The sequence below is a fragment of the Eubalaena glacialis genome, chromosome 11 (genome assembly GCF_028564815.1).
Source record: "Eubalaena glacialis isolate mEubGla1 chromosome 11, mEubGla1.1.hap2.+ XY, whole genome shotgun sequence".
Lineage (NCBI taxonomy): Eukaryota > Metazoa > Chordata > Mammalia > Artiodactyla > Balaenidae > Eubalaena > Eubalaena glacialis.
In genome coordinates this window covers 69,941,985-69,955,849 of record NC_083726.1, presented here as the reverse complement: position 1 = coordinate 69,955,849, position 13,865 = coordinate 69,941,985, and the positions used below count along the sequence as shown (strand labels likewise).

Below are 13,865 nucleotides of genomic sequence, written 5' to 3'. Positions count from 1 at the left end.
ATCAATCCAAGAAAAAGATATCAGAATTGTAAATATTTTTGCACCCCACATAGGAGCACCTCAATACATAAGGCAAATACTAACAGCCATAAAAGGGGAAATCGACAGTAACACAATCATAGTAGGGGACTTTACACCCCACTTTCACCAATGGACAGATCATCCAAAATGCAAGTAAATAAGGAAACACAAGCTTTAAATAATACAATAAACAAGATGGACTTAATTGATATTTATTGGACATTCCATCCAAAAACAACAGAATACACATTCTTCTCAAGTGCTCATGGAACTTTCTCCAGGATGGATCATATCTTGGGTCACAAATCAAGCCTTGGTAAATTTAAGAAAATTGAAATTGTATCAGGTATCTTTTCCGACCACAACACTATGAGACTAGATATCACTTACAGGAAAAAATCTGTAAAAAATACAAACACATGGAGGCTAAACAATACAGTACTTAATAACCAAGAGATCACTGAAGAAATCAAAGAGGAAATCAAAAAATACCTAGAAACAAATGAAAATGAAAACACGACGACCCGAAACCTATGGGATGCAGCCCAAGAGGTTCTAAGAGGGAAGTTTATAGCAATACAATCCTACCTTAAGAAACAAGAAACATCTCAAATAAACAACCTAACCTTACACCTAAAGCAATTAGAGAAATAAGAACAAAAAAACTCCAAAGTTAGCAGAAGGAAAGAAATCATAAACATCTGAGCAGAAATAAATGAAAAAGAAATGAAGGAAACGATAGCAAAGGTCAATAAAACTAAAAGCTGGTTCTTTGAGAAGATAAACAAAATTGATAAACCATTAGCAAGACTCATCAAGAAAAAAAGGGAGAAGACTCAAATCAATAGAATTAGAAATGAAAAAGGAGAAGTAACAACTGACACTGCAGAAATACAAAGGATAATGAGAGGTTACTACAAGCAAATATATGCCAATAAAATGGACAATCTGGAAGAAATGGACAAATTCTTAGAAATGCACAACTTTCCGAGACTGAACCAGCAAGAAAGAGAAAATATGAACAGAACAATCACAAGCGCTGAAATTGAAACTGTGATTAAAAATCTTCCAACAAACAAAAGCCCAGGACCAGATGGCTTCACAGGCAAATTCTACCAAATATTTAGAAAAGAGATTAGATATATCTTTCTCAAACTCTTCCAAAATATAGCAGAGGGAGGAACACTCCCAAACTCATTCTCCAAGGCCACCATCACTCTGATACCAAAACCAGACAAAGATGTCACAAAGAAAGAAAACTACAGGTCAATATCACTGATGAACATAGATGCAAAAATCCTCAACAAAATACTTGCAAACAGAATCCAACAGCACATTAAAAGGATCATACACCATGATCAAGTGGGGTTTATGCCAGGAATGCAAGGATTCTTCAATATAGGCAAATCGATCAATATGATACACCATATTAACAAATTTAAGGAGAAAACCATATGATCATCTCAATAGATGCAGAGAAAGCTTTCGACAAAATTCAACACCCATTTACGATAAAAACCCTGCAGAAAGTAGGCATAGAGGGAACTTTCCTCAACATAGTAAAGGCCATATATGACAAACCCACAGCAAACATCGGCCTCAATGGTGAAAAACTGAAACCATTTCCACTAAGATCAGGAACAAGACAAGGTTGCCCACTCTCACCACTATTATTCAACATAGTTTTGGAAGTTTTAGCCACAGCAATCAGAGAAGAAACAGAAATAAAAGGAATCCAAATCAGAAAAGAATAAGTAAAGGTATCACTGTTTGCAGATGACATGAAATTACACATAGAGAATCCTAAAGATGCTATCAGAAAACAATTAGAGCTAATCAATGAATTTGGTAAAGTAGCAGGATACAAAATTAATGCACAGAAATCTCTTGCATTCCTATACACTAATGATGAAAAATCTGAAAGTGAAATTAAGAAAACACTCCCATTTACCATTGCAACAAAAAGAATAAAATATCTAGGAATAAACCTACCTAAGGAGACAAAAGACCTGTAAGCAGAAAACTATAAGACACTGATGAAAGAAATTAAAGATGATACAAATAGATGGAGAGATATACCATGTACTTGGATTGGAAGCATCAACATTGTGAAAATGACTCTACTACCGAAAGCAATCTACAGATTCAATGCAATCCCTATCAAACTACCACTGGCATTTTTCACAGAACTAGAACAAAAAATTTCACAATTTGTATGGAAACACAAGAGACCCCGAATAGCCAAAGCAATCTTGAGAAAGAAAAACGGATTTGGAGGAATCAGGCTCCCGGACTTCAGACTACAGTACAAATGCTAAAGTAACCAAGATAGTATGGTACTGGCACAAAAACAGAAATATAGATCAATGGAACAGGATAGAAAGCCCAGAGATAAACCCATGCACATATGGTCACCTTATTTTTGATAAAGGAGGAAAGAATATACAATGGGGAAAAGACAGCCTCTTCAATAACTGGTGCTGAGAAAACTGGACAGCTACATGTAAAAGAATGAAATTAGAACACTCCCTAACACCATACACAAAAATAAACTCAAAATGGGTTAAAGACCTAAATGTAATAAGGCCATACACTATCATACTCTTAGAGGAAAACATAGGCAGAACACTCTATGACATAAATCACAGCAAGATCCTTTTTGACCCAGCTCCTAGAGAAATGGAAATAAAACCAAAAATAAACAAATGGGACCAAATGAAACTTAAAAGCTTTTGCACAGCAAAGGAAACCACAAACAAGACCAAAAGACAACCCTCAGAATGGGAGAAAATATTTGCAAATGAAGCAACTGACAAAGGATTAATCTCCAAAATTTACAAGCAGCTCATGCAGCTCAATATCAAAAAGACAAACAACCCAATCCAAATATAGGCAGAAGACCTAAATAGATATTTCTCCAAAGAAGATATACAGATTGCCAACAAACACATGAAAGAATGCGCAACATCATTAATCATTAGAGAAATGCAAATGAAAACTACATTGTGATATAATCTCACACTGGTCAGAATGGCCATCATCAAAAAATCTAGAAACAATAAATGCTGGTGAGGGTGTGGAGAAAAGGGAACCCCCTTCCACTGTTGGTGGGAATGTAAATTGATACAGCCACTATGGAGAACAATATGGAGGTTCCTTAAAAAAATAAAAATAGAACTACCATACAAGCCAGCAATCCCACTACTGGGCATATACCCTGAGAAAACCATAATTCAAAAAGAGTCATGTACCAAAATGTTCATTGCAGCTCTATTTATAATAGCCAGGACATGGAAGCAACCTAAGTGTCCATCGACAGATGAATGGATAAAGAAGATGTGGCACATATATACAATGGAATATTACTCAGCCATAAAAAGAAACGAAATTGAGTTATTTGTAGTGAGGTGGATGGACCTAGAGTCTATCATACAGAGTGAAGTAAGCCAGAAAGAGAAAAACCAATACTGTATGCTAACACATATATATGGAATCTTATCAAAAAAAAAAAAGGTCATGAAGAACCTAGGGGCAAGACAGGAAAAAAGACACAGACCTACTAGAGAATGGACTTGAGGATACGGGGCGGGGGAAGGGTAAGCTGGGACAAAGTGAGAGAGTGGCATGGACATATATACACTACCAAACGTAAAATAGATAGCTAGTGGGAAGCAACTGCATAACACAGGGAGATCAGCTCGGTGCTTGCGACCACCTAGAGGGGTTGGATAGGGAGGGTGGGAGGGAGGGAGATGCAAGAGGGAAGAGATATGGGGATATATGTATATGTATAACTGATTCACTTTGTTATAAAGCAAAAACTGACATACCTTTGTAAAGCAATTATATCCAATAAAGATGTTAAATAGAAAAAAAAAGGAATGAAATTGGGTCATTTGTAGAGATGTGGATGCATCTAGAGACTGTCATGCAGAGTGAAGTAAGTCAGAAAGAGAAAAACAGATATCGCATATTAACGCATATGTTTGGAAGCTAGAAAATGGTACAGATGAACCTGTTTGCAGGGCGTAAATTGAGACACAGAAGTAGAGAAAAAAACGTATGGACACCAAGGGGGGAAAGCGGCGGTGGTGGGTGGTGGTGGTGTGATGAATTGGGAGATTGGGATTGACATGTATACAATGTTGTGTATAAAATGGATGACTAATAAGAACGTGCTGTATAAAAAAATAAATTTAAAAAAAAAAAAAGAGGAAAGCAAAAGTACCGAGAGACAAAGGACAATGAAAACACGATGATCCAAAACCTATGGGATGCCGCAAAAGCAGTTCTCAGAGGGAAGTTTATAGCAATACAATCCTACCTGAAGAAACAACAAACATCTCAAATAAACAATCTAAACCTACACCTAAAGGAACTAGAGAACGAAGAACAAGCAAAACACAAACTTAGTAGAAGGAAAGAAATAATGAAGATCAGAGCAGAAATAAATGAAATAGAAACAAAGAAAACAATAGCAAAGATTAATAAAACTAAAAGCTGTTTCTTTGAGAAGATAAACAAAATTGATAAACCATTAGCCACACTCATCAAGAAAAAGAGGGAGAGGACTCAAATCAATAAAATTTGAAACGAAAAAGAAGTTACAACAGACACCACAGAAATACAAAGCATCCTAAGAGACTACTTACAAGCAACTCTATGCCAATAAAATGGACAACCTGGAAGAAATGGACACATTCTTAGAAAGGTAGAACCTTCCAAGACTGAACCAGGAAGAAATAGAAAATATGAACAGACCAATCACAATAATGAAATTGAAAATGTGATTAAAAATCTTCCCACAAACAAAAGTCCAGGCCCAGATGGCTTCACAGGTGAATTCTATCAAGCATTTAGAGAACAGCTAACACCCATCCTTCTCAAACTCTTCCAAAAAATTGCAGAGGAAGGAACACTCCCAAACTCATTCTATGAGGCCACCATCACCCTGAAACCAAAACCAGACAAAGTTACTACAAGAAAAGAAAATTACAGACCAATATCACTGATGAACATAGATGCAAAAATCCTCAACAAAATACTAGCAAACAGAATCCAACAGCACATTAAAAGGATCATACACCATGATCAAGTGGGATTTATCCCAGGGATGCAAGGATCCTTCAATATACACAAATCAATCAATGTGATACACCATATTAACAAACTGAAGAAGAAAAACCATATGATCATTTCAATACATGCAGGAAAAGCTTTTGACAAAAGTCAACACCCATTTATGATAAAAACTCTACAGAAAGTGGGCATAGAGGGAACCTACCTCAACATAATAAAGGCCATATATGACAAAGCCACAGCAAACATTATTCTCAATGGTGAAAAACTGAAAGCATTTCATCTAAGATGAGGAACAAGACAAGGATGTCCACTCACACCACTATTATTCAACATAGTTTTGGAAATCCTAGCCACGGCAGTCAGAGAAGAAAAAGAAATAAAAGGAATACAAATTGGAAAAGAAGAAGTAAAACTGTCACTGTTTGCAGATAAGATGATACTACACATAGAGAATACTAAAGATGCTACCAGAAAACTACTAGAGCTAATCAATGAATTTGGTAAAGTTGCAGGATACAAAATTAATGCACAGAAATCTCTTGCATTCCTATACACTAATGATGAAAAATCTGAAAGAGAAATTAAGGAAACCCTCCATTTACCATTGCAACAAAAAGAATAAAATACATAGGAATAAACCTACCTAGGGAGACAAAAGACCTGTATGCAGAAAACTATAAGACACTGATGAAAGAAATTAAAGATGATACCAACAGATGGAGAGATATACCATGTTCTTGGATTGGAAGAATCAATACTGTGAAAATGACTATACTACCGAAAGCAATCTACAGATTCAATGCAATCCCTATCAAATTACCAATGGCATTTTTTACACAACTAGAACAAAAAATGTTAAAATTTCTATGGAGACACAAAAGACCCTGAATAGCCAAAGCAGTCTTGAGGGGAAAAAACAGAGCTGGAGGAATCAGACTCCCTGACTTCAGACTATACTACAAAGCTACAGTAATGAAGACAATATGGTACTGGCAGAAAAACAGAAATATAGATCAATGGAACAGGATAGAAAGCCCAGAGATAAACCCACGTACTATGGTCACCTTATTTTTGCTAAAGGAGGCAAGAACATACAATGGAGAAAAGGCAGCCTCTTCAATAAGTGGTGCTGGGAAAACTGGATAGCTACATGTAAAAGAATGAAATTAGAACACTCCCTAACACCATATGCAAAAGTAAACTCAAAATGGATTAGAGAACGAAATGTAAGACCGGACACTCTAAAACTCTTAGAGGAAAACATAGGAAGAACACTCTTTGACAGAAATCACAGCAAGATCTTTTTTGACCCACCTCCTAGAGTAATGGAAATAAAAACAAAAATAAACAAATGGGACCTAATGAAACCTCAAAGCTTTTGCAAAGCAAAAGAAACTACAAAGAAGACGAAAAGACAACCCTCAGAATGGGAGAACATATTTGCAAACGAATCAACGGATAAAGGATTAATCTCCAAAATATATAAACAGCTCATGCAGCTCAATATTAAAAAAACAAACAACCCAATCCAAAAATGGCAGAAGACCTAAATAGACATTTCTCCAAAGAAGACATACAGATGGCCAAGAAGCACATGAAAAGATGCTCAACATCACTAATTATTAGAGAAATGCAAATCAAAACTGCAATGAGGTATCACCTCACACCAGTTAGAATGGGCATCATCAGAAAATCTACAAACAACAAATGCTGGAGAGGGTGTGGAGAAAAGGGGACCCTCTTGCACTGTTGGTGGGAATGTAAATTGATACAGCCACTATTGGGAACAGTATGGAGGTTCCTTAAAAAACTAAAAATAGAATTACCATATGACCCAGCATCCCACTATTGGGCATATACACAGAGAAAGCCATAATTCAAAAAGACACATGCACCCACCATTGTTCATTGCAGCTCTATTTACAATAGCCAGGTCATGGAAGCAACCTAAATGCCCATCGACAGATAAATGGATAAAGAAGTTGTGGTACATATATACAATGGAAGATTACTCAGCCATAAAAAGGAAGAAAACTGGGTCATTTGTAGAGATGCGGATGGATCTAGAGACTGTCACACAGAGTGAAGTAAGTCAGAAAGAAAAAAACAAATATCGTATATTAACGCATATATGTGGAAGCTAGAAAAATGGTACAGATGAACCAGTGTGCAGGGCAGATACAGATATAGAGAACAAACGTATGGATACCAAGGGGGGAAAGTGGTGGGTGGGGGGTGGTGGAATGAATTGGGAGATTGGGATTGATATATATACACTAATATGTATAAAATGGATAACTAATAACCTGTTGTATAAAAAAATAAGTAAAATAAAATTCAAAAAAAAATATTGGTAGGTGCTTTAGTGAGTGATTGGAGAAATAATGTTGCTGAAGCCAGTGGTCAAGTTTCATTTCCCATCGAACTTGAGCTAGCAGCAGCTTTTGACACAGGTCCTTCCCTCTCCCTGATAAATTTCCTTTACTTGCTTCCTATCACACTGGTAGCTCTTTTTGGATCTTTCTTCTGCCCACATACACATTCTCCAGGTGTGGCAGCTACAGTATGAATAAGATTTAGCCAAGCAAAGAGGAGGTAAAGACTGGTCTAGTCAGAGGTAAGGGTGTGTTTGAGTCCCAATGTTCAGAGCCATCAAGATGTGTTAGAGGATCAGAAGTATTGGTATGACTTGAATGTCTAGGGAGAGCAGAGTGGGTAGACATGCAGCTGAAGAGGTTCTCAGGGATCAGTTAAAAGTCATGTTGTAAGAAATTTGAACCTTATCTTAAAGACAATAAAATGTCATTTTTGGGAATTGCAAAAAAAAAAAATCATAATCAGATATCCATTTTTGAAAGGGTCCTTTGGCTTCACTGTGGAAAAGGGATTTAAATGGATTAGAAATTGAAGCTAGGAGACCGATTAATAGACTGTTCAGTATTCCAGGAAAGAGATGGTCATATAATAAAAGGAAACACTTATATAGTGGTTGGTATGTATCAAATTCTAAGTACTTTCATATAATGACTCATTTCATATAATGACTCACAACAACCGTGAAAGGTACCATCATTATCTCCATTGTATAGATCAGGAAATTGAGGCCTAGACATGTTGAATAACTTTCTCAGGGTCACACAGCTAGTAAGGTATACAGCCCAGATGGGAACCCAAGCTGTCAGGCTCCAAGTCTGTGCTCGTAGGCATAATGCTGTATTGAATAGTAGCAGTGGGGATGCATAGAAAGAAACAACAAAGCTAAAATCTTCTAAGATAGAAACAACAAAGATAAAGCAACTTCTTAGTGATTTGTTGGCTTCAAAGACTAGGGTGAGAGAAGGGTCATGAATGATTAGATTTCCTGCTTGGAAAATTTGGTTGATGCTATTTATACAAAGAAGAGCAAGATTTTGCTGGGGAGTGGAAGTAGGTGGCAGGGATGAGCAAAGACATGAGTTAGTTTGACATGTTGAAATACACTTTCCTCTGGGCTTCCAGGTAGAGCTATCCAGCTGGATATGTGGGTCTGGAATTCAGAAAATAGGACTGGGCCAAAATATAGATTTGGTGGAGATACACTTTCATCATTCCCTTTCTCAAAAATAGACTTTCAGACTCAAGTTCAAACTTATTAGAAAGGCATTTAAAGCTACTTCCTTTGCTGGCACTCTCTTTCCCTATCTCAATGAGCCAATAATCACATCACACTTAAGTCCTGAAACAATGCTAGATATTCAATCCTTTCTTGATCCCAACAGGAAATAATTTCTCTCTTTGTTTCATTATGGCTCTGAATTCATACTTTTCTTATGTATTCATCATTTTCAACTTTGCAGCTTTCTCCTCTATTGAAAAACTTATTACATTCTATCTTGTATGACAGTTGTTACTGTACATATTTTATCTCGACTGCAAGCTGAGAGCAGTGATCATACCTCCTTTATATTTCTTCACAGCAGGTGCCTGGTAAAGTACCTCAAGGTACCTGTGCATAGATTCAGTAACCACTTCTTGAGTTGAAATAGATTCATTTCATTTTCATATTTTTCCCTGATTTAAGTTTAGAATTTATAGTATTTGGCTTGAACATAATACTCAAAAGATGTTACCCTATAAACATTTTTTTGGGGTCATACAAGTTCAAAAAATCCTCACCAAGCATAAAGATAATCCAGAAATAAAAGCTTTAAATAAAGGTAAATGTGGGCATGAAAATACAATATTCTTACCTGGAAAAAAAAATACTGGGCTTTATCCTCAGAGAGAGACAAATTTTCAGGCACATTAGGAATGATGATATGGACAAGGAAAATGGTACCCTTGTACATTACTTGGCAATTAAATGTCTACACCTCTGAGGTAAATGGATGAGCAAAGCAGTTTACACTTTGTATGAATGCAGTTTATAAACATGTATTTGTAGATTACACAGCCTAAAAAGTAGTGAAACAGTGCAAAGTTATTTATTCACATTTTCAAATATGAATATTATACTTCAGCATAATTATAAACCCACTGCTGTGGCTTTGTCCACGTTGAAATGCTTCTTTTCTTTTCCCCCAGCACAGAAAAATTGAACCTGCTCAGATATAATCACACTCTTAAAATTGCATCCTTCTAAATACTAATATTACAATTCTACAAATCACTGAAATTGCAGTAAATAGATAGTTGTTAAAAAGGAGCACTTTAGTTCTCTCTTGTTTTATACAACATAGGTGGGTTCTTTTAAAAGTATTCTTCAGAGCACACTGTCTTCTGAAAGAGTAGTAGATTTTTATGACAATCATTATAAATCATACTGGAAGATAATAATAGAATCATCTTTCTAGAATTGTGGTTCTTTTTAAAAAAGTAAGATTTCCCGTTCTTTCTGTATTTACGGAATTTCCTCAAAAAGCCTTTTCTGTGTAGGCATTTCATAGAATCCTTTACTTCCCTATACTCATCTTTATCATGTGTTATTTTAATGGCTAGTTTCACTTTCCTTGTTACTTTTGGACATTAATGAATGCACTAATTATGTTTTGTCATTTTGTCCTGACCGTTACATCTTTACTGTATATCATACCATATGTCTAGTGGAAAAGTGAAGTACTTCTTTTTTCTCAGTTAAATAAGCAGAGTTATCGACAGAGAAAGAAGAGAAAGAAAGTGGTATCTAAGATTTGAGGAGACGGAAGAAGGTATGCAGGGGAAAGTAACTAAGAGTTGCAGGGGAAAGTAACTAAGGAAATAAAGTAGGAATACTGGGTGATGTCGGTGGTGCTCAGAGCAGGTAGCTTACAAGATGGCCTCCAACGATCCTCACCATTTAATATTCACACGCTTGTGTAATCCTCTCCCCTTGGACTTACTGACTGGCTTCTAACAAATAGACTATGGGAGAAGTGATGAAATGTCACATCTGAGATTCAGTTATGGAAAGACTGTGGCTGCCATTTTGGGCACCTGCTTATTCTAGGGGAAGCCAGCCCCCAGCCCTGTGGAGTAGCTTATGTGTTAAGGAAACAAGGCCTCCCAATAGCCACATGAGTGACCTTCATTCTCTCCACTCCCATCCCAGACAAGTCTTCAAGATGAGACCACATCCCTGGGCAACAACTTGATGGTAGTAACCTCATTAGAAACCTTGAACCAGAGGCATTCAGTTAAGCTGTGCATAGATTCCTTACCCACAGAAGTTGTGAGATAACTTTTATTGTTTTCAGTTTCTAAGTTTTGGGGGTAACTTTTAACGCATCAATAGATAACTAATACAGCCCTCTTGAGACATGTGGTCATAAATTTAAAAGATAGTGAAAGCAGTTGCAAATATAAAGTAAGATAGTCAGCAGAGGTATGTATTTTTTCTAGTTACATTCTGATGCACAGAAAAGGATACCAAGCAAAATTAAACACAGGTTACCCCTAGAGCAGAAGAGGAAGGGATGGGAAAAAGGGGGAGATGAAATAAAGATACATTTTCAGCTTTGCTCTATATATTTCTGTATGATTTGAATTATTTATAATCAGCTTGTATTCATTCTTTATGTATGTAACTTAAAACAAAATAAAAGACAATCTTAAAAAGGTAGCATTGAAGACTTCTTCCTCATAATATACTATAGAAAACAGGCAAAATATTTTATCAGGGAAGGGCAAAATCACACGGTTTGATCGGCTTCTTGAATGGCATTCTCTACAGGGCTGGAAGTACGCATTCTGGAACATTCACAAGTGCCAGGTAGAGCCTTCAGACCACAGCTAAGTGGTTATTTGCAAATGCCAGGTTTTAGCCCCTGGTAAGGCAGTACCGTTCCCATTCCGCGTAACAATCCAGATGAACGTTCCGCTCAAGGTCCAGAGCTCTGCAGCTGCTGGCAAAGCACGCTGGGAGCCTTGGCATCTATCACCCAAGTCTGTTTCACTTTTCTCTGTGTGAAAACCTCTTGAGGCCCAAGGATAAAAGACATCTCATCATTTAAGCGTCAAGCACTGCTAAGTCAGATTCTCCAAGGCTTTCATCGACTGTGTCATTTTAGCCGCATCATTCTCTTAGGCTGTTACTCTATGAAGGTGTAAACACCAATGGAAAAAATAATGACTTCTTGAGGTTTGTTTTGTTTTCCAATCCTATGCCAAAGCCTTTTAGTATGGGTGGTTTCCCTGACAATTATTCACTGTGCTTTGCTTACTCTGCCTGCCTCCTATCGTGCCCCTTAATAGAGGATATAAGGGAGCAGAGTTGTCAATTCACTGAAAATAAGTCAAAATTCATGGTAAATAATTGAATATAATCTTTTCAAATTTCCACTCTTATTAGATTGACATCTTCTGTGAAGCAGGGACCATATCTTCTGTATCCAACATTCACTAAATATCTCTGACTTTGCCAGGTAAGTGATACATTAGGAATAGCCCAGAGTAGCATGCATTATGTTTCCCTTGGCCATATCATCATTGTATTTCCTCTACCCTCATTTTCCCTCTATCCTGCTTTCCTCATCTATTTTTTTCTAGCTCTTTTTTGGGTCAGATTTTTACATGCTGCCATTTAAAAAATTTATCTGACATTATGGGTTTATTCATTCTAAAACACCCTTCAACAGTTAAAAGTATCCACAGAAAATTGGTTTACTATTGCAAGTTTTAATTATCTAAAAATCAGTTATCATAATTAGCAAGCAAAAGTTAGATTTTAACATGTTTCTAATCACTGTTGTATAAACACACAGCAAAAATCACCAATACCTTAAATATTAGATCAATGTCTACTATTTACATCTTACTGCATTTTCCTCAATTTTAAGACTTTAAACTTTAGGTCTTCTCCTTGTACTGACCTTCACACGATTCTCCACTTGGTGAAAACATCCCATTGTCATGGTAGCCATCTCTGCACTCACAGTGGTACCATCCAGGCAGGTTGATGCAGTTAGCACGGCTGTCACACTGAACAAAGCCATCAGAGCACTCATCAATGTCTATTTGGGAAAGAAAACAGGAATGGGATGTTATACAATTGCTGCCTTTCTCTCAAAGAAACTAAAATATTCTGTTAGATGGCTACTAAAATATTTAGTGCCAGCAAATCCTTAAAACTGAGAAAACATAAAATCAAGAAAGTCTACTTGGTTGTTGAAAGCTATACAGAAAGAATGTAGTGGTATTAGCAATAGGAGAAACATCTAGACAGCTTCTCTGTTGCAAAAGTCATCCAACTGTAGAAACTGGAAAGAAACCATCTGTGATAGTCATTAGTGCTGCTAACCAAATATTTCCAGCTCTTCTTCTGGACACAAGCTAGGATTGCCGTGTGACTTCCTGAAGTCAATTAGGGAATGACATGTGTCACTTCCAGAGAGAGCCTTAAAGATGCAGTGTGTGATTCACACATACCCTTCCCCCATCACAATGACCAGCGATTTCCAGAAGCTCTGAAGATCAGCCTGAGTCCTGAATGAAGACGATAAGGGGCACGTTCCTCCTCTAGTTGGGGTGGACGTAGAGTATGAGCAAGAAACGAACCTTTTTGCTTTAAGCCACTGAAATTTTAGGGTCTCTTATTACTATCAACATAATCTCCAGTATATGGCAATAGCATTCATGCACCAACATGCTTCAGATTTTGGAGAATATATCCCATCTATGTCACCTTTTAATGTGTTTCACATATATCATTACTTCATTCAACCCTCAAAAAAAATCTTGCCATTTAGACAGCATATTGAACGTATGAAAAAAAATGAGGCAAAAGGAAATTATGGGATTTAACCAAGGTCACCTAAGAGTTCACGTTTGCCTAACTTTCTGGTGTGTGCTCCTTCATACAAGTAGACACAGGCTGAAATTGGCAAAATTGTCTAAACAAACAGAGCATGTATCTTGAGTTTCATATATTTCCTCCAGTGGCTTATTACTATTCCCAAATGTTGTGAGACTTTTATTCTTCTTATTCAAGTCTGTTGATTAATGGGAACATCTGATGTCCATCCAAGTCTCTTTAATCAGTCATAGAGAAAAAAGTAATTCCTAGAGTTGCCTTCCAGAGTGTCCCCTTCTTCTTAATACCTTCTGGGTTTCTGGGTGCTTTGGGGTTGCCTCACACCTTGCTAAATGATCTGCCGGCACCGAACCATCACAGCTGCCAAAAATATCCATCTTGACAACCCTTTGCCATGACTGCAGATTCCACTCGCCAAGGTAGAAGAGCCTTTTCTTATATGTTTTCCGCACCTGCATCATATTCCCTGCTGCAGTGACCAGCATGACAAGTCCCT

At 36.9% G+C, this 13,865-nt stretch overlaps 1 protein-coding gene across 3 annotated transcripts in view; it reads right to left on the bottom strand.

Annotated features, from left to right (window-relative positions):
- The window catches only part of NELL2 (neural EGFL like 2), a 481,448-nt gene that overhangs the window by 20,312 nt on the left and 447,271 nt on the right, over positions 1–13,865 (bottom strand). For all 3 annotated transcript variants that reach the window (XM_061206304.1, XM_061206303.1, XM_061206305.1), the window contains exon 17: positions 12,429–12,569. In XM_061206304.1, the coding sequence (XP_061062287.1) occupies positions 12,429–12,569 (141 nt within the window). The remainder of the gene's footprint in view (positions 1–12,428; positions 12,570–13,865) is intronic.